At 40.9% G+C, this 24,856-nt stretch overlaps 1 protein-coding gene across 3 annotated transcripts in view; it reads right to left on the bottom strand.

Moving 5' to 3' along the window:
• LOC131105461 (CUB and sushi domain-containing protein 3-like) overlaps positions 1-24,856 on the bottom strand; it is a 234,974-nt gene that overhangs the window by 40,988 nt on the left and 169,130 nt on the right. For all 3 annotated transcript variants that reach the window (XM_058053596.2, XM_058053597.2, XM_058053598.2), the window contains exons 52-59: positions 24,271-24,444; positions 23,267-23,440; positions 22,488-22,661; positions 19,510-19,695; positions 17,657-17,830; positions 10,301-10,483; positions 5,925-6,101; positions 410-592 (exon numbers count right to left, since the gene is read on the bottom strand). In XM_058053596.2, coding sequence (XP_057909579.2) covers positions 410-592; positions 5,925-6,101; positions 10,301-10,483; positions 17,657-17,830; positions 19,510-19,695; positions 22,488-22,661; positions 23,267-23,440; positions 24,271-24,444 — 1,425 coding nt within the window. The remainder of the gene's footprint in view (positions 1-409; positions 593-5,924; positions 6,102-10,300; positions 10,484-17,656; positions 17,831-19,509; positions 19,696-22,487; positions 22,662-23,266; positions 23,441-24,270; positions 24,445-24,856) is intronic.

The raw sequence follows: 24,856 nt of genomic DNA, 5'->3' as shown, positions 1-24,856 counted from the left end.
TTTTTCCGGTATCATGAGATGAGTGAAAACACATATTGCTGCCAGTGCGCAGTCATCTCTGCCAATCCCGGTGTCGCCACCTCGGCGATGAGCGTGTCAGAGCCTCCGAGACGACTGCTCACTTCTCGTGATAAAACATATTGCAACACTCTTGTTACTTAATGGTTTCGTTTTACTGCTCGGTTGCTTCAGACTCAACTCGCTATTTTCTCTCCTGTGCAGTGAGCCTACCCCCCCCCCCCCCCCCCCCTGCTCATCCATGCATTCACAAACTTGTAGTGAGTCGGATATTTCACCTTCTTTTTGGAAATGCACATCCCCTACTTCGGTGTTCTCAGCGGGTTGCCGACCCCTGCTCTATACTGTTTTTTTTGTGTTCATCTGCCTCCACGATAGCAACTAGCCTTACCCTTGCATGTTGGAACCGTGCCACTCCACGTGCCGTTGTTGGTGCAGGTTCTGGTGACGTTGTGGTCCTCTCCGACCATCACATAGCCCGGCTGACACATAAAGGTCACGTTGTGGCCCACGGTGGTGTCATCTCCAAATCGAAGCCCATTTGCTGGGCTTCCCGGGTCTCCACAAGTGATCACTGCCAACATGAATAAAGAATAAACATTATCACCTCATAGGGATCAATCAATCATAACTCTGAAATGCTACTTGGAAAATGACATAGGTAACTAATCACCGCTGATTATTGAAAGTCAGGTTACTGCCAAAGAGAAGTGCTTTTTGGCACTCGCAGATTCTTTCACGGGCGGTAAAGTGGTTAGCGTGCAGACCTCACAGCTAGGAGACAAGGGTTCAATTCCACCCTCGGCCATCTCTGTGTGGAGTTTGCATGTTCTCCCCGTGCATGCGTGGGTTTTCTCCGGGTACTCCGGTTTCCTCCCACATTCCAAAAACATGCTAGGTTAATTAGCCACTCCACATTGTCCATAGGTATGAATGTGAGTGTGAATGGTTGTTTGTCTATATATATATATATATATATATATATATATATATATAGATATATAGATATATAGATATATAGATATATAGATATATAGATAGATAGATAGATAGATAGATAGATAGATAGATAGATAGATAGATAGCTAGATAGAAAGATAGATAGACTCCCTTTATTGTCATTGCACAAAAACACAGTAGTGAAATTGCCAACAAAATGTAGTTGCCTGGCTCCCATATAATAACAGACACAAAAGAAGATAAGTAATAATAAATAATAATAATAATAATAATGTGCCCTGTGATTGTTGGTGACTTGCTGGCGACCAGTCCAGGGTGTACCCCGCCTCTTGCCCAAAGACAGCTGGGATAGGCTCCAGCACCCCCCGCGACCCTCGTGTGGAAAAAGCGGTAGAATGAATGAATGAAGATTCTTTCACTTTGTTCAGGAAAAACAATCCAAAGTTTTGAAAACACAAGAGAGAGCAACTTTTCCGTACCAGTTTATTGTTGGTCTCCCAATCTCACTGTCCCTTTATTTGCACTATTTGCAGAAGGTATACATAAAATATAATAGTCTCACATATACATTTATTTTCAACGTTTGGGGGGTTGAACGATACACCGGTGTATCATAAAAATGGCTAACTATAATGCAAAAGGTATACACGCACACTAAAAAAGTGAGCAGTTCCACCGCGAGGATCGTGGGATTGATGGCCAGCGATACTACGAGCGCATACTTTTGATGTACAAGCACCAGCTCGCAGGTTTGACAACTTCACCGCCCGCCTTGTAAAAGCTGCTTGCTGATGTGCTGCAGCACACGGCCGCAACACGGAGTTGCCCATTACAATGTCAGTTATTGACCTCATTCTATCTGATGTTAGCAGCTTCTATTTAATTGCTTTTCCACAGCCCCTCGTTCACCTTTCAGCCTTAATTTGCACTCGCTTATTAAAAATCTTGCCTGACTTTTTCGCCCTAATGGAAGAGGCCAGTTTGATGTTGTCCTTGCAAACGCCGCCAACATGAAATGAATTCTTGTTTGTTTATAATCACTTCCTGCCAAGGATATCAACACTTGGATGTATTCATCAAAATTCTGGATGCATTTTTTTTTTCCATGGAGATGGAGATGCTCCATCTGAATATTTGCCCCGTGGTTTCTCCAATAAGTCAGCTGTATGCTCAATATCGTTTCAACCTGAACATGAAAAGCATGAGGAGATATGCTAAGAAAGAAAATTATTCCAAATAGCTGGAAAAAAATGAAGCTAACCTTGGTTTCATCCAAGGTTGTGTGAACCTTTTGGCTGTTTGCTCTCTGGTGCTTTGTAAGGATTTTTATACATCTGCCTGATATTTTCTGTGCCATTATCCGATGCCACAGGATGAAAGTGCAGTCCGGCGAGCACCGATGTAAAATACATACAGAATAATGAATGAAATTTCTATCCACAGTGGTGACACGGCTGTAAGGACGCCCGTGCCAATTATTCTGATGGGCCATCACTTGGGCCCACAGCAAAGAACTCAACAACTATGGAGATAGATTGCAATGCAATTTAGTGCAGACTTTGATGGCCACTTAAGTCGCTTTTCTGATTTTTTTCTTGGGAACATTATCTTGGCACTGAAATTATATGCAGAAAGCGTGGATCACAATGTCATTTATTTTTTTCTTTCGGTGAAAAAAAATGCAGATGTAAAAATATACAGTATATATTTACAGTATAACCCATTTTTCATGTTTTATTCATGTGTCTTGGACATGGATGTATGTGTTGTGTTCATGGAACAGTATAAAGGAGACAAACTGCAGTGAGTGCAGAAAAGTATTTGTGAGCACTTCTCAAGTGCTGGGGAGGGGGGGGGGGGGGGGGGGGGCTATTCCGGGTGGGTCACAAACAGCATGTCAAAAATAACATTAATAAAAGTGGGTCGCGACTTAAAGACCATCGGGACATGTCGGTCCCAGGCTGAGGCCATTTGAGGAACTTGTAATGGACACATTGGAAAACGCCCAAATCCCCATGTGGCACAGTGGAGTCACCAGTGACGTCGGTAACGTGTTACTAAGTAACGCTTTATTCTTGCATAACGTTTTTTTCAGTAACAAGTAATTTAACATGTTACTATTTCAAAAGAAGTAACCTGAGTCACTCTGCGTTACTATTGTAGTGGCGGCTGAATAATGGTAGTCAAGCCATGGCTGTATTCAGTTGGCCGTTTATTTTAAAAAGCAACTTAAGCCGTCAGACCTCGCTGACGTCACATGACTTTGCAAGTACATATGTGAAAGAAACTGGAAAATCTGCATTGTCGTCGTTCGACATTATGATCCAATTATTTCTTATATTTAGAGTCGCTAATTTGGGACCGCAAAGAGAAAACCGCAGTACCTGGAAAAACCCACACAGAGAAGAACATCCGAACTCCACACTCCACGCTCCAATCCAAGATACAACCCAGAACTACCTGGGAGTTCGAACCAAAATACTACCCCAGTTCTAAAATCCGGGGATATTAGATAGAGTTAAACAAGTTAAACAAGACTACAAGTTGCACTTTTTTCCATGGGTTGGCTGTTCCTGCGACTTATACTCCAGAGCGACTTATATTACATAAACACTGGACACCTTTTCTGTTCATGTTTATTTTTGGTGTAGCTCAATAAGCATTGTGTTAGCATATCTTACACCTATTCAGCCTGTTCTCTATTCTTTTATTGTTAGAACTTGCCTTCCAAGAGGACGTAATGTCTGTTTTGGTCAAGTAGTTTGGAAAATAAATTACCCTCCAAAAATGTGACTTATCCACCAATGTGACTTATGTATGTTTTTTGTACCTAATTATGCCTTTTTGGCTTTGTGCAACTTATACTCCGGAGCGACTTATAGTCCAGAATATACGGTATATCATTTCTCTCCCGAAGCTGTATACACAACAATATACACAACCACTATCAACCACTGTTACCAGTTAAAACGACACTAGGGAAAGTTATCCTGATTTAAGTCTGATCAGTCATTGCACGTCAGTTAATAAAGAAAAGAATAAAACGGAAAAGTAGTCTAAGTGCGCTGAATCCCAAATACACAATCAATGTCAACACAATGTCAAAAAGCTGCAGGCAAGCTGCTACAACAATATGACGTTTTTTATTCACTAACCATACGGTCTCGCTCTCCTTCACTCGATTCCCTTCTTTGTGTAATGTCATTCTGATGGAAGTACTGCTGTATGAATCTGTATAGCATATATCAACATGTGTATTAAATAGTTTCCGTATTACTTTTGCCTTCAATAAAGTTTGACGAGGAATTCCTCTCTCTTTGGTTGCCAGGGTCTGTGATGTTTAATGCATTCCAGTTGCATTAACCGGCAACATTTAAGGAAGCAGGAAGCTCTGCTTGCAGCTCATCTAACACACTCATCAGTATGCTGGCGTGAATTCCACATCTGATCCTAACCTTAAACCCCAAACGCTAACAAAACAAAAGGATAGAGTCGGTGCAGAATGGATTTAAAAAGTTACAAATCAACACAAATGTTGGCGACATAGCTCAGTGGGAAAACCTCTACTTAGAAAATATGAAAAAAAAAAATCATAATTGTGGTTGGAATCCAGGGGTGTTCAAAGTGCGGCCCGGGCGTTTTTTTTTTACAGCTCTTTATTGCATTACTTTCCAGGTGACTGAGCTAGAGGGTGGCGTGGCGATCGAGTGGTTAGCGCGCAGACCTCACAACTAGGAGACCAGGGTTCAATTCCACCCTCTGCCATCTCTATGTGGCGTTTGCACGTTTTCTCCGGGTACTCCGGTTTCTTCCCCCATTCCAAAAACATGCTAGGTTAATTGGTGACTCAAAATAGTCCATAGGTATGAATGTGAGTGTGAATGGTTGTTTGTCTATACGTGCCCTGTGATTGGCTGGCCACCAGTCCAGGGTGCATCCCCCGCCTCTCGCCCAAAGACAGCTGCATCCCCCGCCTCTCGCCCAAAGACAGCTGGGATAGGCTCCAGCACCCCCGTGAGGATAAGCGGTAGAGAATGACTGAATGACTAGCACACTTCAACTCATCAATCCGCTGTGTAAATTTTGTGTTTTTGAGAAACCACTCTTCACTCCGCCTCCATGAGAATACTATTGGACGTAATCAATTGGGAAAGGAACCCTGACAATGACAGACCCATTAATAAAGCCAGCATGAGACAATCCTGGCATGGAAATGAAATGTGTGGGGAAGACTCAATACGACCAATTTGATGATGGACTGCAGAGATCTGTACTATTACTAAAATATTCCATTTTTTAATAATGCCACCCGTTGCTTACGTACGCCAGCAGACACAAGAATACGGAGAGAAGAAAACATTGTTTTTTTAGGAGGGGTAAGTTTGCAAAAATGTATTTGATAGTCTTCAATTGAGTATAATTTGCCATACTGTCTAATTACTGCAAGGCTCATTTGCAGAGATATAAGCAATAAAAGAGCTTGACAATTCCGAGGAGTTGCTCAGAGATTTATGCGCTAGTTGAAAACTAGCTTCATTTTTCAAAGCTCATCCTGCAGCCCATCAGCCTCGTGACTGATTCAGTTTATGGTGTGGAACTGACATTCCCAGCCATGACAGTCGGTGTGCTGAAGGCTGTTTGTGTTCATTTCTTTAATTCATTCTTCTATTTTGGCGAGAAACAATAACATATTGAGTAATTGCCCTTGTGCACATGGGATTGAGCTATGAATAGCTGCACGCTCCATTAATTCAAACCGAGCACATCTCACCTGTCAGTCACCAATCATTTATTTTCTTCCTCTATAAAAAGCACCGTTCTCTTTCTTCATATCGACATTGCTTTTATACAGCAGGGAATATGATAAACAGCTGAGGTGCTTTAAAGTCAAATCAAAGTTTGTTCATGTTTCAGATGTGAAAAAAAAAAAAAAAAAAAGTACTCACACGTGCAGTTTGGAGCGCCGCCAGACCACGTGCCGTTGGCCAGACACTGGCGTGTGGGCGAGCCCGACAGGAGATATCCCTCCATACACGAATACACAATAGAGTGGGAGAAGGTTGTCCCATCCACACGGGAAACACGGCCATGAGAAGGCGTCCCTGGGTTCCCACACTGCATTGCTGGAGGAGACGTGGAGGAGTTGTGGGTCAAAAGGGAAACAAATTATGGATTTCATATTTTCCGTAACAAGACTTCATAACCATGTGGCTGGAAGATGATGAGTGCCGGTCTCATGGCGAACAAAGGGCGTCTTCGTAGTACATTAATAACCATATTTGTTTATGAGATAATTGGTGCTTTGCTTTTGACCTGATGGAGATTGTTTTTTACCCTGATTAGTGCTCATGTGGAAGAGTTGGAAAAGGGCAACGAGAAGTCATTGGCTTGTTCTCCCATTACGTCTGCTTGCCTCAAATTAGCAAATTCAGGACCGCCTTGTTTTTTCTTTTAAGAGGCCGTGAACCAGCAAAGAACCTTTAATCCATGGTGCCACGGCTTTATTTAGGAATGCGGATGCAGAGCGCAGGGGTGGCGCTTAGCAGATTCCCATCGCATCGTCCATGTGGCCTCAGCCGGGGAAGGGTGCTTGGGTATGGTGCTGTTGTGGACCCTCAGGAATGAAAGATGACATCCAAGGTCAAAGTGTAAATGTAATGCTTACCAGGGATGTAGACGAGGCAAACAACAACCAAAAGAACATTACTGGGGCATTTTAATTGGTTTTGCACGATGAATAGATAGGAATGCTCACGTTTGGCAAACATCATTAACAATTTTATTTTGTTTGCAAAAACAATGAGCAGCTACAGCAGTACTTCAAACTACAATGCAGTAATAAAATGATGTCCGTGTTCAAAACAAAGCAGAAGACCTCCGGTATACTCACCATAATGAATAAAATCACCTGCTGCAGTTGCACAACCCGAAGGATCTTCAGCATGGTTGGACTTATTGGCTCATAAAAAAACAGCTAGTAAAAAAAAAACATCCCAAGTGTAGCCGTATTTTAAAAAGGCTGAAGATGACACTGTTTTCATTTAGTTTTTTAGTTTTGGCAAGTTGTTTGCTTTTCAAGCTGTGTTGTTTTTTTATTTTTTTTAAATAATTTATTTTATTATTGTTTGTATTATTTTTTTCATTATATTATTATTATGTTTATTTTACTGTTTGTGCACTTTGCCGATGTGTGAAACGCCCACTTGTCGAACGTGAGCGTGTTTCGGTTTTGGTCATCTGGCTTTCAGTGTCACAGAATAAATAAAGGAAGTGTTGTTGTTCACCAACCATGCATGTTTATTTTTTTTTTTTAGCCTTTTTGAGATGAAAAAAAAAATCACAAATTCGATTTTTTTCAAAAACGTTCAACAACTCGTCGACTATGAGCAAAACGTAATCCATCTATGAGAGGTGGAATGCTATATATTTGTCATGTATGGAGGTGTTCAAAATTGGCATGTAAAATTGCTAATGCTAATTGCTAGCGCGCATACGAGATGTTTCATGTAAATTAGCATTTGATATTTAAATGCTTTTGTTTGTTGAATGTCAACGAACTTGCTTGATTTGTGTTTGTTCAGTTTTACAGTACGGAACTCAACTGCAGTCTTTATTGGGAACCTGTTGTCCTCCCGCTGACTAAGCAGGTAGAGAAAAACATTAGCGGGAGCAGAATAGAAAATCTTTGCAGACACCATCCATCCATTCATCCATCCACTGTAATCTAACCAGAAAAAGAAAATTTTACCAGAATGACGTAATGTCCATTTAGTGTTGTAATGTTAAAGAAAGATGTTATTTTAAATCATAGTATTATGAAAAGAAGAAATGATGAGAAAAACAGTGAAACAGCTAAAATGTACGTTATGTTTTGTATTTTTTATTTCATCACAAAATGGCGATGGTTGGAATTGTCAGATCATATTTTGTACTTGTACACATCAGACACAAAAAAGTATCGTAGTATTGTTTATTCAATGTGTTTGCAGTATTTGGTTCATTTGACCCTCGGTGGTCAAAGTTCGGACACCCGTATTATAAACGATGTTCTGTTGGGTGGATTTAACAATAAATTTGTAAAGCTGCTTGAACAGGTACAGAGTACAGTACTCAGTACTTTCAGTACTTGTAAAGCAACCATACAGTTCCCCCGTACTGCACGACTACGCTGGCAAACAGGACAGATTAAAAAACGAGGTGATTTCGGTTGACCTGCAGCCAAACCAGTGGAGAAGCGCCGGTTCGATTACACAACGCTTCAAGGCTCCATATTTTCCTAACAAGAAAATGACTGTTTTTTTCTTCTCCTCGGCATCAAGTCTAATTAGAAAACTGATTTGCTTTCTCAATCACCTAATTGCCCGGAAAATGTGAAACAGTGATTCATGCAGGAAACAGACATGTTGTGGCTACTGTGGAGATTTGTCAATTAGCACATATGTTGAAACACACACTCATGGATGTGTGATCGCATTACGCACACATGCCACCAGGTGCGATAATCATCATTAGACACGCGCAAACCCGTGCGTACACACACGGGGTGTTCAGTCAGGAGACGGCAAGCGAGGGCACAGGGAGGAAAAGGCAGGGAAGGAGAGATAGCCAGACAATAAGATTAAGTCGGAGAGAAATGTGGGCAGAACCGAGAGAAAAGGCTGACTGGAGGAAATGAGGAAATGAGCAACCGAGCGAGACGGGGAGAAAAATAGAGAGGTTGAATGGAAAACAGACGTACAGGGAGGGGTTCAGATGGTTTGGTGTGTTGGCCTGTCATATTCTAAATGACACTGGCAGAAATGCCGAGCTGCCCCATGGAGAGCAAAGCACTCAAAAATCTCCTGAGGTAACCAATCCAAGATGAAGCCCTGGGGTTCTCGAATGGTAGCCTCCAAATTCACTATGATTCATTTGTCAATATTCAACATTTGGGGGGGTTGCATGCTTGAAGCCAGTCATGGAGTCGTGTGCACACTTGAACCAGGCAGTGCCTGGAAAAACCCACACAGAGAAGAACATCCAAACCCCACACAGAGCGCTCTAATCCAAGATACAACCCAGAACTACCTGGGAGTTCAAACCAAAATACTACCCCAGTTCTAAAATCCGGGGATATTAGATAGAGTTAAACATATTACCGTATTTTACCATAAACACTTTTTTTCATAGGTTGGCTGGTCCTGCCACTTATACTCCAGAGCGACTTATAAGTCCAAGAGGACGTAATGTCTGTTTTAGTCTAGTAGTTTGGAAAATAAATTATCGAAAAAAATTCGACTTATACTCCATTTCGACTTATGTATGTTTTTTTCTACATAGTTATGCATTTTTGGCCTTGTGCGACTTATACTCCGGAGCGACTTGTAGTCCAGAAAATACGGTATATCATTTCTCTCCCGAAGATACAACCCAGAACTACCTGGGAGTTCGAACCAAAATACTACCACAGTTCTAAAATCCGGGGATATTAAATAGAGTTAAACATATTTCCGTATTTTCCGGACTATAAGTCGCACTTTTTTTCATAGGTTGGCTGTTCCTGCGACTTATACTCCAGAGCGACTTATAAATGAAAAAAGTGTTTATGTTACATAAACACTGGACACCTTTTCTGTTCATATTTATTTTTTGTGTAGCTAATAACCATTGTGTTAGCATATCTTACACCTATTCAGCCTGTTCTCTATTCTTTTATTGTTAGAACTTGCCTTCCAAGAGGACGTAATGTTGATTTGGGTCAAGTAGTTTGGAAAATAAATTACCCGCAAAAAATTTGACTTATACTCCAGTGCGACTTATCAATGAAAAAACTGTTAAATATAATGTTTTTTATTCACTAACCGTATGGTCTTGCTCTCCTTCACTCGATTTCCTTCTTTGCGTAATGTCATTCTGATGGAAGTACTGCCGTAACAAGCCAGTCATGGTGTCGTGTGCACACTTGAACCAGGCTGCATTCAAGTACACATCTGGTATGCACTGTGTTTTTGATATTTGCAGTAGAACACAGTAATTGGCGTGGCACGGTCGATGCCTGCGGCATGCACAATTACGACCATGCACAGAATGCTAACCGAGGCTTCATATTTTTGGCTACCGTTTCGATATTGCAGTTTATAATTTGTTGCTACAGGCACTTTTTGGACAGTATTGAGTCTACATCATCCCACGTGTTTTTTATGTAAGACCACGAGTTGAAAGGTGGATATATCCCTGAGTGGGAGGAAATATGTGTATAGTATTTCTCTAAGACTCCTCTGCTCTTCCACTCGCCCACTGTTGCAAACATAATATTGCAGATATATGGTGAGAGCTCCCTTACGTTTGCAGAACGGCTGTCTGCCCGACCACGTCCCGTTGGGGAAGCAGATCCTCTCCGCCGAGCCGTACAGTGTATGTCCCACTGCGCAGGTGAATCGCACCTTGCTTCGCACTTTGAAGTTGCCAGCCTCCCTGCTGGCGTGTGCGGGCGTGCCGGGATCCCCGCAGGTGCCCGCGGTGTCGCCTGCAGTCAGAGATAACCACACAAGGAGCAATGAAAGCAAGAAACTCTCGCAGATGGACGTCTGAAGTCGGTATCGTCGGGGGTCCGGTGTTGGTGTCTTGCAAGCGGCGGGACAACACAAAAAGGACTTCAGATCGTACATCTTCGGAGGTGTCCAGAAGGCCGCAATAAAACACACAACGCTTCGATGAGCGCTTGTCCCCGAGCCAAAAACCCGCAGCACTAATACTTTTTACTGCGTTGACACCAGCCGCTCTCTGTCTATAAAGTGAGCGGGCGGACATAAGTGGCAACCAACTGTGGTTATTAGAAACGATGCACGAGGGTTGACCTCAAGAGCTTCATGCATTTTTTACTGGTGAAAATGATCTCCCCTGTCACGGACGGCCATGGGGAGGGACATACTGTACAGTCACATTTAGGCATACACGAGATAATAATCTGAAATAATAATAATAGTAATAATTCGACACTACTGTAAAAGCGCCATGTCTTTGTAAAAATGTAAAACGCCACCAAGTACAACTCTTTGAACCCTAATCTCGTGACTTCTCCTTTTCTTCAGCACTTCTACTAATTTTTTTTTAATAATGTGCTGCCGCAAGTCAGTGAGGAAACGTTAGCCAATCAGGAGCTATAAGCCAACTCATTGGAAACACATTGGAAAGTGCATTAGGTCATCACTTTATTGTGTATGACGCTGTCTAACTAACTGTCATCTTACTACATCAAAACACTCAAAAAGATAGCTAAGAAATATAAAATACAAATATGAATTTAAAAATTTGAGGAAGAACGCAGGAAGTGAACAAATGTAAAAGTTACTGATTGTAAAAGTACCAGATGGAGGGGTAGGATTTAATAAGCTTTGCTTCTTCCTTTTGGACATGTGGAACTGTGAACTAATTATGGGATGCACTCAATTGTAATCTGATGCATGTTCAAATGAAATGAAACCATTACCATTACCAATTTTTTTAATAATGTACCGCTTGCAAGTCAGTGAGGAAACGTTAGCCAATCAGAAGCTATAAGCCAACTCATTGGAAACACATTGGAAAGTGCGTGAGGTCATCACTTTATTGTGTATGACGCTGTCTAACTCACTGTCATCTTACAACACCAAAACACTCAAAAAGATAGCTAAGAAATATAAAAGACAAATATGAATTCAAAAAAACAACTTTTTTGCATATAACCCAGCCAATGGACTTTTGGTTTGTAACAGCTGAGTTACATCAAATAAAATGTCACCAATCATCTAGTTTTAGTCATATGCTCTTTCCTGTGCAGCCTTTGGTCCGATGACAAAACCAGACCAGAGAAACAAACAAGAGCACATGTTTAAACACGCCCCAATTATTCAAGAACCAAAGTGACCCACATTAAACCCAAAATAAAAGAGTGGATTGTCCGACATCTTTTTTCCATACAGCTTTTGGATTCGGCAATTTCGCCACAAAACCTTCAACTAAAAATAATTCACCTTTCAGCACCACAAAGACTGAACTCAAACACCTAAATCAATAAACTAATGGCTTCACTAGAAGAAAATGAAAGTTCTGGAATAGTAAAGCCACAAATCCAGACCTAAATCCACTTGGAAGAATGTGGGGTGGGTCGGCCTGAAAAGGGCGGCACACCAGAGAGGGGCACCCGCTGGCTCACATATCGGGCGCTTGGACAAATAGGTGTAATGGAAAGGACTGAACGCTGCGATGAAAAGGTGCTTAAACGGAATATGATATCTGAAAGGCGGATTTAGATTTCTTTGCTTCAATGAAGCCGATATTCTACTGAGGTGCGATTTTTCATCTTCACCTTGCAAGTAAAAACTATTCAACATTTCTCATTAACTCTAAATACATTCTGCTATCAGAGGTGTCTCCAGTGGGTAAAAAGTGTCTTTCCCCCTCAGCTACAGGAAATGAGAGCATGATGACAGGTATGAGTCGGGGACGGGACGTGAGTGGCGGACATTTCATGTGGTGATGAGCAGTAAAACGGGTGGGCTCTTGGGATGGGGGGGGGCTTTCAGTCTCAAAGTTGATACCGAACACGAGCTACCGCTTGTGCTGATTGTGTTCTGCGTCAAACAATGAGGAAGCGATGGAAAATCCAAGAGAGGAAACAATCAAATATAGACTCAGCGGACAAACAAACCCAATGAAGGCACGGGAACGGATGGGAAGATTTTGGGATATTATGCACAACAGATGAGTCGGCATATAGACTAGCAAACAGCGCTGAGCTCGCCTGTGTTGCTCAGTACAAGCCGTCTATTTGCAAGGGATCTGTGCTTCATTGGCTTTGGAGATCCCGTTCCTTGAGCCGGGCATCATTTTGTGCGTGTTGACTGCTTGCTGTCTGCCTACAGAACAGCATGCGGCTGTGCTAATAGTCGCCGTGTTGACAAAGCTTTACGGCGCAAAGCCGGTATCGTCTATGCACATCACGGCGCTCACAAGCACATGACTGGATTTGTGGTGTCAGCGGAAGATGATAAGCATGCGTGTGACAGGGTTGACGTTATGTGTGTGTACCTTTATACCGCAGTGGAGTGTCTAGTCGAGAGCGCTATTGATTTATCTCTCCATGTGACCACACGCTTGCAAAGACGCACAAGTATCTGCACTCATATAAACAGCATGTATGCTGAGTGTGTGTGTGTGTGTGTGTGTGTGTACGAGCCAAAGCATCTGCCAGGACTTAATGAGAACCAGCAACGCATGCCCTGTGACAGCTATAATCTCACTAATTGGGATAGTGGAGAATTTGGTGTGTATCTGACTTAATGCGTTCACCCTTTGTAAAGGAAATAAGGCCTTCAAGTCAGCCATGCAACAGATGAGCACAAAAGGCAAATGACTGGACATGCCGTGTCGCCCCCCCCCCCCCCCCCCCCCACACACACACACCTTATAATGAACAAGAGAAGTAAAATGAGAGCAGGAACCGACACAAAGATGGATACACGGACATATACTGTATGCGGATGATGATGTGCTTCAGTAGGAGTCCAGTCGCAATTCAAATTTCACAGCTTCACTCTATCATACTTTTTTCAAAATATATGAAGCCATTCAAAACCAAAGGCATAATTATCACGATAATTATAATTATAAATCTCAACAATCCCAAAAACGCATTTATACGTCTTTTACGTTTTTTGTAAAAGTGGCTAAAAGAGGTGATGACGCAACTCCTCAGCGATGGATTAGGCTTTAGAGCAATTTTAATGTCATAAAACGGCCACTAGGTGGCGGAAGTGCATCATGGTGGTCATGGTGTTATATTTGTAAACCCTTGTTTATGTTGTGGTATAGTTGTTCAGATATTTGAGCTGTCACAAAAAGTTGAACTTTTCTCCCTTTTTTTAGTTGGCAACTGCTATTTTCCTGAAACTTACCTTCTGCTGCTGATTACCAAAGAACGGAAAAAGGCAAAAAAATAACACACAAGTCACACTAATATAACATTTTTTCCACTTATGTCAATTTAAGATGCAGTGAAATATAAATTCTTATCATATCTACCTGTTCATGTATCCTTTCATTGTTCAGTATGTGGCCCTGAGTGGAAAAAGTATGGGCACCTCTGATTTAGACACATACAAAAACCTAAACAATTATGTTACTTTTCAGAGATTACATTTTAGAACTTTCAATGCAAATGTGCTCAATCAATTTATTTTTTTTTTACTGGTGTTCAATTTATATTAGCTTTGCTTTTAAGGGGAAAACACAGCAGTTAAGTTCATGTTGGCGACACACCACAGAGAAGCCAGGAAATGAGGTGAAAAGAAATTACACAAATTTTGCAGATCACCACTTTCTAAGAGGTTCATTCGTCATGACAGCAGGGAGCTAATCAAATAATCTAAATAACGGATAGCCTAATTGACGACGGAAAAAAAACGCACGCACACGCATCCACACACAAAGATTATTTTCAAGATTAAATTGCCGACATAATTATGCAGGCTAAACGCACACGTATCCAAACATATCGAGGCTCAGCATTTCCTTTTGCAGACTTTTCCAGAGCCAATAAATGTAAAGTTGTCTTCTAGATTCTCTAATCACGTGCCCCCCCTGACTACATTATTTACTCCACGACTTCCCCTTTGCAACTACTTTTCTGGTGACTGCTATATAAAAACCACTGACGGGGAGTGCAGAGTTCACACTGCCACACGAAGAAAAAAAAAAAAAAACACTCAAGCACACAAGTCGGCTAACAAACATTACTTCTGGGTCGGAGAGTTGAAGAAAACAAGTGAGCATTCAGAAAAGAAAGAGAATCCACTTAAATGGTCAGAAAAGCTTAAGGATGATGGAGGGTACGAGTACAGGAGGGAATAAGGGGAAAAACTGAAATACTTTTTTTCCCTATAACACTCAGACTGAAAGGAACGCTTACTTAAAGCCTTTCTTGCTACTGCTTTTAGCTCGTCAGTGATGATGTGTCACTCTGTAAATTATTTGATGCACGGAATGTTTGCTTTCACGTAATGGAGTTATAAGATCCCTGAACTGAAGAAGAGAGATGGCCAAGTGTTCTTATATATTTGATTCGCCACGTTTCACTTTCTGCAGACACATCAGATCGTATACCAGTGCGTGGTCCGGTCTAATGTGGGAACATCTGAAATGTTTTTGGTCCATTGGGACCTGGTGGACAGTAATGGCCCATTATTTTGGCACAAAGGTGCTGTTTCAAAAAATCTGTAAAAGCTCCACAGGGGAATAGTTTGGGTCCAGTAAATGTGCGCAGTCAGCTATGAAAAGTACTGTTCTGTAATTTGTCTGAACTTTATACATAGTCATTATCCAAATGTCTTTTAGGGCCAGAGCTGTCACACCACTGTGGCGATGCTCTATTGCATATTCTAACCTTTACTCACTCACTATACTCAAATATAAAGTCATGGAAAACTGATTATACCACCCTTGTTTTAATTGCTGGTCCAATTACCATTTTATACTTTATAATAATTTTCAGATTAGAATATTTTTATATTTTCATATTAATTTGTACATTATTTTTTACTATTTTTTTTACATTATATACATTATTTATAATAATTATTAATTATTATTATTATTTATAATAATTTTAAATGGTTGTTTGTCTATATATGCCCTGTGATTGGCTGGTAACCAGTCCAGGGTGTACACAGCTGGGATCGGCTCCAACATCCTCGTGAGGATAAGCGGTAGAAAATGAATAATAATTTAATAATTTCTTGGGCAAATGTAATGATAACTATAAAAATGTGATGATGCAATGTGTGAATGCTGAAAAGCGATGCGAAACTGACACTATTTGAAAAGGAAAAAAACAAAAACAAACACATCCAGCGCAGCCTATCACTAACATGGACGAGGTGCCGCTGAAGGGGACCAGCACGGTGGGGATGCGCGATGATCCGGTGCGCCTTGTGTATATTTTGAATACAAAAAAAGCAGCCGTAACTGAAACCACACCCTATAGTCGTGAAAATATAGCCAACTTTAACATTAAAAAGCACACTAGAGTTGACATATCTGCATGTCAGTATATCCGTGTTCAATGTCGTTTACATCACTTGACTCATCTCAGGCTTATTCAATACGCTTGCGGTGAATTCATGTTCATCAATCTGCCTACACGCTCAAAAAAAGACGAGTTGGCCAACTGCTGATGTCTGTTGCCTTTCTATTGGTCCCGTCCTTGACTGTCTGCACGGAGGGATCGCTTTCATTTTGTGAATCATTCCCTGTTTATTTTGGAATTTGGGGAATGGATTCTTTCATGTATTCTCCATCTGTGAACACGTGCGGCCTCAGTTTGGAGCGTTCACCCACCTCTTAGACGTGTGTTTTCTCTGCTCTGCTCAACCAAACATTCTGAAATATCGCTCTTAAGCGTCGGATTCCGACAAATCACTATAGCGATCTAATGTGTCTTACTTATTATTTATTGTGTAAAACTAAGACATAATTAAGACAGGACTTAGACGAACCCACCATCCACCAGCACAAGCCTGGAGTTTGTTTGCCAAAGAGAGGATTATTAATAAAAGGCAGTGTGCTACCATTAGTTACCTTGAGGTTGTGCGGCAACAAATTAGCACATTAGCACTCAACAGATACAACATCAAAAGTAACCTTCATGCATACCCACATAGTATCAGCATTTAGGAGCAAATATGAGGTTAAGGAAATACAGTATACTGTAGTAGTTTATTTATGCAGCGTGGGAGAAAGTCAACGCTCGCAACAAACAACATAGAGATGCAAGAACTGTATATTATTTTGTCAATAAAACATTGGCCCTCATTTCCAAAATTGGTTGCATTTACATAAAATTAGATGAAGTGATTTACGTGTGTAATTGTTTTTAAATCACTGCACCTGAATGCACCTAAACGCTGATTTAAGCAATCAAGATTTTCAAGAGGAATACTTAATTTATTGATATTTGAGATGTGTTTTTATTGTTTTTCTTGTAAAGTACCAACAGTTACCAAGAACATTTGGATCAGGCCATGAAGTTAATGTGTCCAGACATGTTTATGTATGCAGTGTGTGTGCTGTGTTGGTGAAAAAGACAAGACACTGGGTTGTTTGGAAAACATAATACAGGGAAACCTTGGTTATCATATGCAGGTTAGCAGGTTTTTTGGTTAACATCCAATATTTAAGACACAATTTGTGTACATTTTATTTTTAGTGTACAGTACATGAATATACTGTATGAGTCCATCTGTGTTCTTAATGTATTTTTATCACAGAACATTCTTGTTAGCAGGTCAACGCTCGCGACAAATATTATAGACATGCAAAAATTGTATATTATTTAGTCAATAAAATATGGGCCCTCATTTCCCAAATTGGTCGCATTTACATAAAATTGGATGAAGTGATTTACGTGTGTAATTGTTTCTAAATCACTGCACCTGAAAGCTTCTGTGGCCCAGCGCTTCGGGAACGCTGATTTAAGCAATCAAGATTTTCAAGAGGAATACTTAATTGATTGATATTTGAGATGTTTTGTAATTGTTTTTCTTGTACCAACAGTAACCAAGAACATTTGGATCATCGTCATGGAAGACAATGGAAAAAAGGCCATAGCGTTAATGCGTCCAGACATGTTTATGCATGCAGTGTGTGTGCTGTGTTGGTGTACCTGAGCAGTGGGGCAGTGGGCCACTCCAATGGCCATTAAGCTGACAAGTGAGTGATGAGTCTCCTATGAGCTGGCGGTCTCCAGAGCAGGAATACCGCACTGCAGAGCCAAAGGTGAACTTCTCTCCAATCATGACTGCATGAGGAGGCGTACCTGGGTGGCCACAATCCACCTCTGCGTGACAGAGAGAAAATGGAAATAAGAATATCAATTTAGAAAAAACTAATTAGTGGAGCAATTGGTGTTAGCTCAGCTCAGAAGCCTTCATAAATTAGCCATCCATAGACACTCATGTTAGTGGTGCTATTTACTCCAGTTTTACTGGGGCCAAGAATACAAAAAAGGGACTTATAACATTATTAAAGGGACTGATATACCATATAAAAATTATTATTTCAGATGCATACTTCATAGTAGGCTATGAATAGTGTGAAATAAGTTAATACAGCATAATACACAGAACACAATAACAGATTAACAATATTTGATCCTTAAAAATAAATAAAATTGAAACAGATACAGTGGCACCTTGGTTAGTGTCACACACAAGAAGCACCATCTAATATGCTAATATGCTAAATGTATGCAAACTAAGGCAATGTTGATATAGATTTCCGACTGAAAAGCACCCTAACTGGGGTTGACCCTAATCGAGGTTCCAAGGTATTACTTGGATTATTATTTTCATTTGTTCCACCGGATTGCACCATGTTTTTATTTATTATTATTATTTTTTATTATCAGTACTTGAGGCACAATAGTCTCTATTTGACAAATGTACGTACACTTGTTAGAAGGTGGCGTTACTTCCCCACCATACACATTACAATGTTTTTATCCACGTCCATATTAAACTGCATGGCGATGCATACTTCAGGGATAATGTTTGACAATGCATTTGTCGTTACTTGTGTTTTGCGTCAATCGAGCACAATCAAATAGAAAAGTAGTTCCCCACAAAACAAATTGATTGCTGTCAGGAATAAATACCCATTAAGTCAAAATGTGTTGTGGTTTCATAAAAGACATTGTGTGTCATATGAAGAAATGTGAAGTCATTTTAGGTAAGTACTGTGCACAATGGGCCGGGTGTCTGGGAACAACATTACAAGCTCATATGCAGTAGCTCATAAAAGTTTGTTGTTAAAACTCAAGTGGCTCATTCTCAGAGATTTGCTGGAGCTCCACCGGATCCTGTGATGCTGTCTATCGATTAGGAACCACAAAACATCGCAATGAGCTGCTGGGGTATTGAGATTTCAGGATGTGCTCCCGGTCAAACGTTTTATTAACCTGTACCGTTACAACTGTAAAAAAAAAAAGAAAAGAAAACGGTGGTGAACAGGTTAGAAAAAGACACTGGGTTGTTTAGAAAACAAAATACGGGGAAACCTTGGTTAACATATGCCAGATTTTTTGGTTAACATCCAATATTTAAGACAAAATTTGTCCATTTGTGTACATTTTCTTTGTAGCGTACAGTACATGAATATACCGTATGAGTCCATCTGTGTCCTTAATGTATTTTTATCACAGAACATTCTTGTTAGCAGCTTGCTCACACATGGAAACAGGAAGCGTGAGTCAGCTCCGTCCATGATGTCAAAAATGGAGCCAAAGAAAGTTGCGAGTGTCCCTTTGAGACATCATTTATTTGAATTGTTTCTGCATATGGAACTTTGATTGTAAAACTAAAAAAACTTGTTTTGTGGTACGGATTCATTTGATTTACTTGATTTCTTGTTATGGGAAAATGTATTCAGAGTATGTTTCAGATGGAGTCAGACTTCTGGAAAGGAGGTTTCATTGTGTTTGCCAAATAGTGTGTCAAGATGATAAAACAATAACGGTACCTATGCATTCCGGCAGAGGTTTGTCCCAGTGACCAGTCGGGTGGCAGGTGAGCACCGAGGAGCCAAACAGGTAATATCCAGAGTTACAGTCGTAGAACACGACGCTGCCAAACGTAAAGTTGCCATGCTCGATCTTGCTTTCACGGATGGAATTGGCGGGAATGCCTGGGTCTGTGCAGTTCACCACTGTAGGAAGACGAAAAGACAAAGAAGGTTTGTTTTTTAGTTCAAGGACGTTGTGGGTCAAACCACGGCTTTTTGGGCTGCTGTCAATTTGGTTGAATATTCAGTCTTCTTGTGGCACCGTGATAAGGCTTTGCTGAGATGTGCTCTGTAACGGCACATTTTGTATTGCTTTACATATTATGGGATGCATCACCAATGCACAGGGGTGTGATGTGTAATTCAAGAAGGCATCAGTCACGCTAGATATAAGCAAAAAAGATAACACACTCATTTGACGTGTGTGGATTTGTCCTTAACCGGGTCTATCTATCTGGTTTCTACACCGCCCCCCTTCAGTAGGTTTGTGGGTGAGCTGGCGTTTTTCACAACGACATGCTAATTGAACCTTACAGCTGCAAATCAAATAAACCGGTTTGCTTTTATCACATGAAATCTCAACAGAATTGAGGACAAATGCGTCAATTAAGGAAGGTCTATTTGGGTTTTTGCCATGTTGATTTTTAGCATATTAACATGAACTTTTTTTTACAGAGCAGTGCAGAAAGGCATGATGGGAAGCAGCCTGTGCATGGATACAAAGATACCAACATGACATGTAAAAAACAAATACAGCACCAATCTACTGTAATCTGACCCTTGTGGTCAGCCATTTTTTGGGTGATGCATCATTTGCATAAATGCCACTTGTAACCACGTGTGCATGAATAGAACAAAAATAGAACTGGTGTGAGCAATCACTTTCTCTTCAAACAGAGTGACAACTATTTCTGGACTATATTAAGTATAGCCATAAAAAACTGTCCAATCAAACGTGCAAAATTCACAAGCATCCATTATCAGAGAAGCTAAATCTTCAAAACAACACAGTCGATGCCGACGAGGTTTTTCAGAGCACTGAAAGATGATGAGGGTGAAAATAAGTTCAGAGTGACATCAAATTGCATCAATAATGCAAATGTGCTGCAAAGCTAGCTAAGTGAGAGTAATTATAGCAACAAAAAGACGTATTTTCACCAAAGAAGGCATAATGACAGTTGGATATGACTTTAATATTTTCCAGGTCTGTCTTTACGGCCTCGTTCACACTCATAAAGCCTTTTTTTTTCCCCCTCACGTCTGATGGTAAACTCAATTCCAAATGTTACGCACTAGACCTTGTAAACTGCAGAGGAAACCATTTCTGATCTGCACTAAAAAGTTCAAGTTGTTCTGAACACATATTAACTTTTATATATAGAGCAATAAATACGACACGAGCAAACACATCACGCTATTGGTGGCATAGATACACATGATAAACGGAGGCGGACGGCAGCAGTATGGAGGCAGGCAGACACGGAGAAGCCTCCATTGAATGAATAACAAAAAGGAACAAGCAGGCAATCTGACCTCAGGGGCCCAAGACAAAAAAGGCTAAATGGAAAAACGACACAGATAAGACAAAAAGCGAAGCTAACTATACAAGGACCAATACGGCGGCGGCGGCGAGCGTGAATAAAGGAGGAGCCTTGAACAAGACAAGACTGAATGAAATCTAATGGACACGGGTGGCAGACATGAGGGCATCGAGAACTGAATGGCTGGAGCCGGAGACGAGGAGGAGGAGGAGGAGGAAGAGGAAGAGGAGGGTGGGGTGGCTCACAAGAACATAAATGAATGCTAAGAGTTTCTGTGCTGATTTGTAGCAAAGAGAAAAGTAAGCGTTTCAGACATAACCACGAAGAAACAAAGACAAAGCAACATATCTTCGCTAGCTTGTGCTTTGGCGAGATAATAAACAATGGTCTCATAACTTGACTGGTGACCTAAACCCCAGTAGACCAGTTTGCTTATGACACCTTCTCCGAACCCGGGGAGATTACATTCAGGATCTTCTATTCCATGTATATTTTCAAATTGTTAGTCGTAGGTGAAATGGAAATTCCATGGTTGTAAATATTAACTACTATATATTAATTATTGAGGTATAATTTTGTTTGTTTTTTTCGGCTTTTTCCTGATTATGTTTGGTCTTTTGTTGACTAATAATTTAATCCTGGATATTAAAAAGACAGCACACAATTGTTATATTTTTACATCCAGGAACTTTGAAAATCCAATAACATTTTATGTCTTCCACCATCTAATGCGGTAATTATTATGGGAAGCACCTTGACCGCCTTCTGTTTTGATTCTATCATATATGAGCAAAAAGCATGAAGCTGGGCTATAGATATGGGGCCAAATTACTCCATGTTAATTCATTCATTCATTTTCTACCGCTTTTCCTCACGAGGGTCGCGGGGGGTGCTGGAGCCTATCCCAGCTGTCTTCGGCCGAGAAGCGGGGTACACCCTGGACTGGTGGCCAGCCAATCACAGGGCACATATAGACAAACAACCATTCACACTCACATTCATACCTATGGACAATTTGGAGTGGCCAATTAACCTAGCATGTTTTTGGAATGTGGGAGGAAACCGGAGTACCCGGAGAAAACTCGTAGGGGGGAGAACATGCAACCTCCACACAGGTGCTCCATGTTAATAAAACATCAATTTAATTATGAATTGATATGTAAAAATGATGTGGTGTCCAATCATCATGAAGTTTTAATTGATGTGGCAGTCGCTGAACACTGCAAAAAAAATTATGAGTGCGTATCAACTTTAAATCCCGACACCCTTGTCAGGTTTTTATTCAGCAGGTTCTGAGAAAGTGTCATTTTTTCCCCACCCCTCCATTTAGGGTATCAAGTCCAGCACGCTGGTACGTATTGCAACCATGAAAGAAGCGTGGTGTGGAACTCGCACCTCTGCATGTAGCGGGCTGCTGGCTCCACTGGCGGTTTGTCTGGCACTGGGCAGTGGAAGGTCCCTCCAGTGTGTAGCCTTTATTGCAGGAGAAGCGCACCACGTCATTGTAGTTGTAGCCGTCGCCGATGGTGCGCCCGTAGATGGGGCTGCCGGGGTGGCCGCACGTGACAGCTGGAGTTGACAAATGTCATCCGGGGACGCACGAGGGATGGTGGGTGGAAAGACGAGGGGGGGGGGGGGGTGAAGAGAAGAAACTCAATAACGGTGATCGATGGGAGGTGTTCAGTGACACCTATCATAAAAGAATACCATTACCATAAAATTAGCTTCAGCGCACAGCAGGGGAATTAACGACCAACATATGATATCTTGGTGAAGTAAAACGTGTCTTTCATTAAGTCAACAGCTGAGAATCCCATTAAAAAGATACTTGGAATGGAAATTGAAATACATTTCCTCAGGAAGATGAACAGTTTCACTGATTTGTTTTCTTAAATAAAACGGCTTCCTCCTGTCAATAATACATATAAAAGTGTTCTTTAATAAAAAACTGCATCCATCAGCGGTTTTCCTTTCGGTAATATTTTTCGTTTCATCCAAAATATGCACACATACACACTCTCTACCTCTTTTCTCAACCCATACAACAAAAGCACACAAGTGCAGTCATTGTTTATTGTTTTGCAAACATTGGCATAAACACAGAAGGAAACAATAGAAGCCAGGCCTAAAGCAATTAATTAGCCACTGGACTGCCAGAGAAACTAAGTACTCACAGATACAAACTGGGAGTTGTCCAGACCAGTTGTGGTCCTGCTGGCAAATCCGGACTGAAGAGCCAATGAGCCTGAATCCCGAGTTGCACTGGTACACCACCGTGTCTCTGTAACCGAAATTCTCCCCGATCACCTGACCGTTCACGATCTGCTCGGGGGTACCGCAATGGCCGGCTGCGGAAAGATCAGAGACCTTTTCATTCATTCCGGTTAAAACATGATTTTAACACATTTGAATCCGTGCTGCATTATTGAAAATGAAATGACAGAAATGATGCTATTTGGATTATGAGTTGTGGATTTGTGGCACACCAAGGAATCCACGAGCAAATCAAGACAGCTGCATCACAAACTTCACGAGAGAAATTTTCAACACAATTTCAACACAATGTTTAATTTGCCATTAAGATATTTTTCTGATATTTTACTAGCATGCTAACATTGTACTCATTCTTTTATTCTTCAAGCCAATAAGAGGCGTTAACAAACGTTATTCCACATTTCCACGGCATGTTTTGCCAGGTTCATTACAAGGTTTTATTTGTGCTCGTTGAGTGGGCATGTTGGTTCTCCACATGCTACACGGAACGAGAGCTAACTGGGTGTATGTGCATTATTAAAAAAAAAAAAAAAAAAAACCTTAAACTGTATTATGGAAAGCAGGAAGTGAACAAATGTAACAGTTGGTGATTGTAAAAGTACCAGATGGAGGGGTAGGATTTAATAAGCTTTGCTTCTTCCTACTCCTTTTGGACATGTGGAACTGGGAACTGATTATGGGATGCACTCAATTGTAATCTGATGCATGTTCAAATGAAATAAACCATTACCATTACCATTACCATTACCATTACCATTACCATATGTCTATATATTTTATTATCACAAGCACCTGGCAAAAAAAAAAAAACAAGAGTTCCCCAGCTGTTTCTGGACATTTTCTGTCCCAGGCAGCTTACGACCGAGGATGAGATCTTGGTTTTGCAGGTTGTGAAAACACTTACCCAGGCACTGAGTCCCTGTTCCACTCCAAAGCCCAGACAAGAGACACTCTCTAACAGTGGATCCGGTTAAAACGTAGCCAAGGTTACAGCTGAAAATGGCTGATGCTCCAAAGGTTGTCTGAGTCCCAATTTTCTTCCCATTGGGTGGAGATGGAAGATCTCCACAAGAAACGACTGCAAAAAGGTAAAGAGGAAGAATATACAAGGGACAGGAAACATAAGAAGACTAGGTAAAATCCTGGCAATCTGCGTATTGCCTCAATAGGAATAATGTTGCGATATTGGACTACATGTAAACACACCCAAATGAATCACATTCTGAAATTTTCAGGGTCAAATAAGGTCATGGACTTTTTCAGATCATCAATGTTATTGGCACACACAAGTGACCAGTGCCGTCTAATGATTGTCGTTATCCATGTTCTGACATTTTGTCAGCTTCTAATTTTTCCATCACACAATCTGTTGCACAGAGATAGTTGCCATGGTAACATAAAAAGCTTGCTCAAAGTGCCTGGACTTTATCGCTGTGGCACAAATAGACTGAACGCGTGAAAAGAACATGTGTTCTTTCAGGCTTAGAGTA

The sequence above is a fragment of the Doryrhamphus excisus genome, linkage group LG5 (genome assembly GCF_037039965.1).
Source record: "Doryrhamphus excisus strain RoL-2023G ecotype Guam linkage group LG5, RoL_Dexc_Guam_v1.1, whole genome shotgun sequence".
NCBI classification, from domain to species: Eukaryota; Metazoa; Chordata; class Actinopteri; order Syngnathiformes; family Syngnathidae; genus Doryrhamphus; species Doryrhamphus excisus.
The sequence above is the reverse complement of the archived record's forward strand: the minus strand, read 5'-3'. Positions and strand labels throughout refer to the sequence as shown.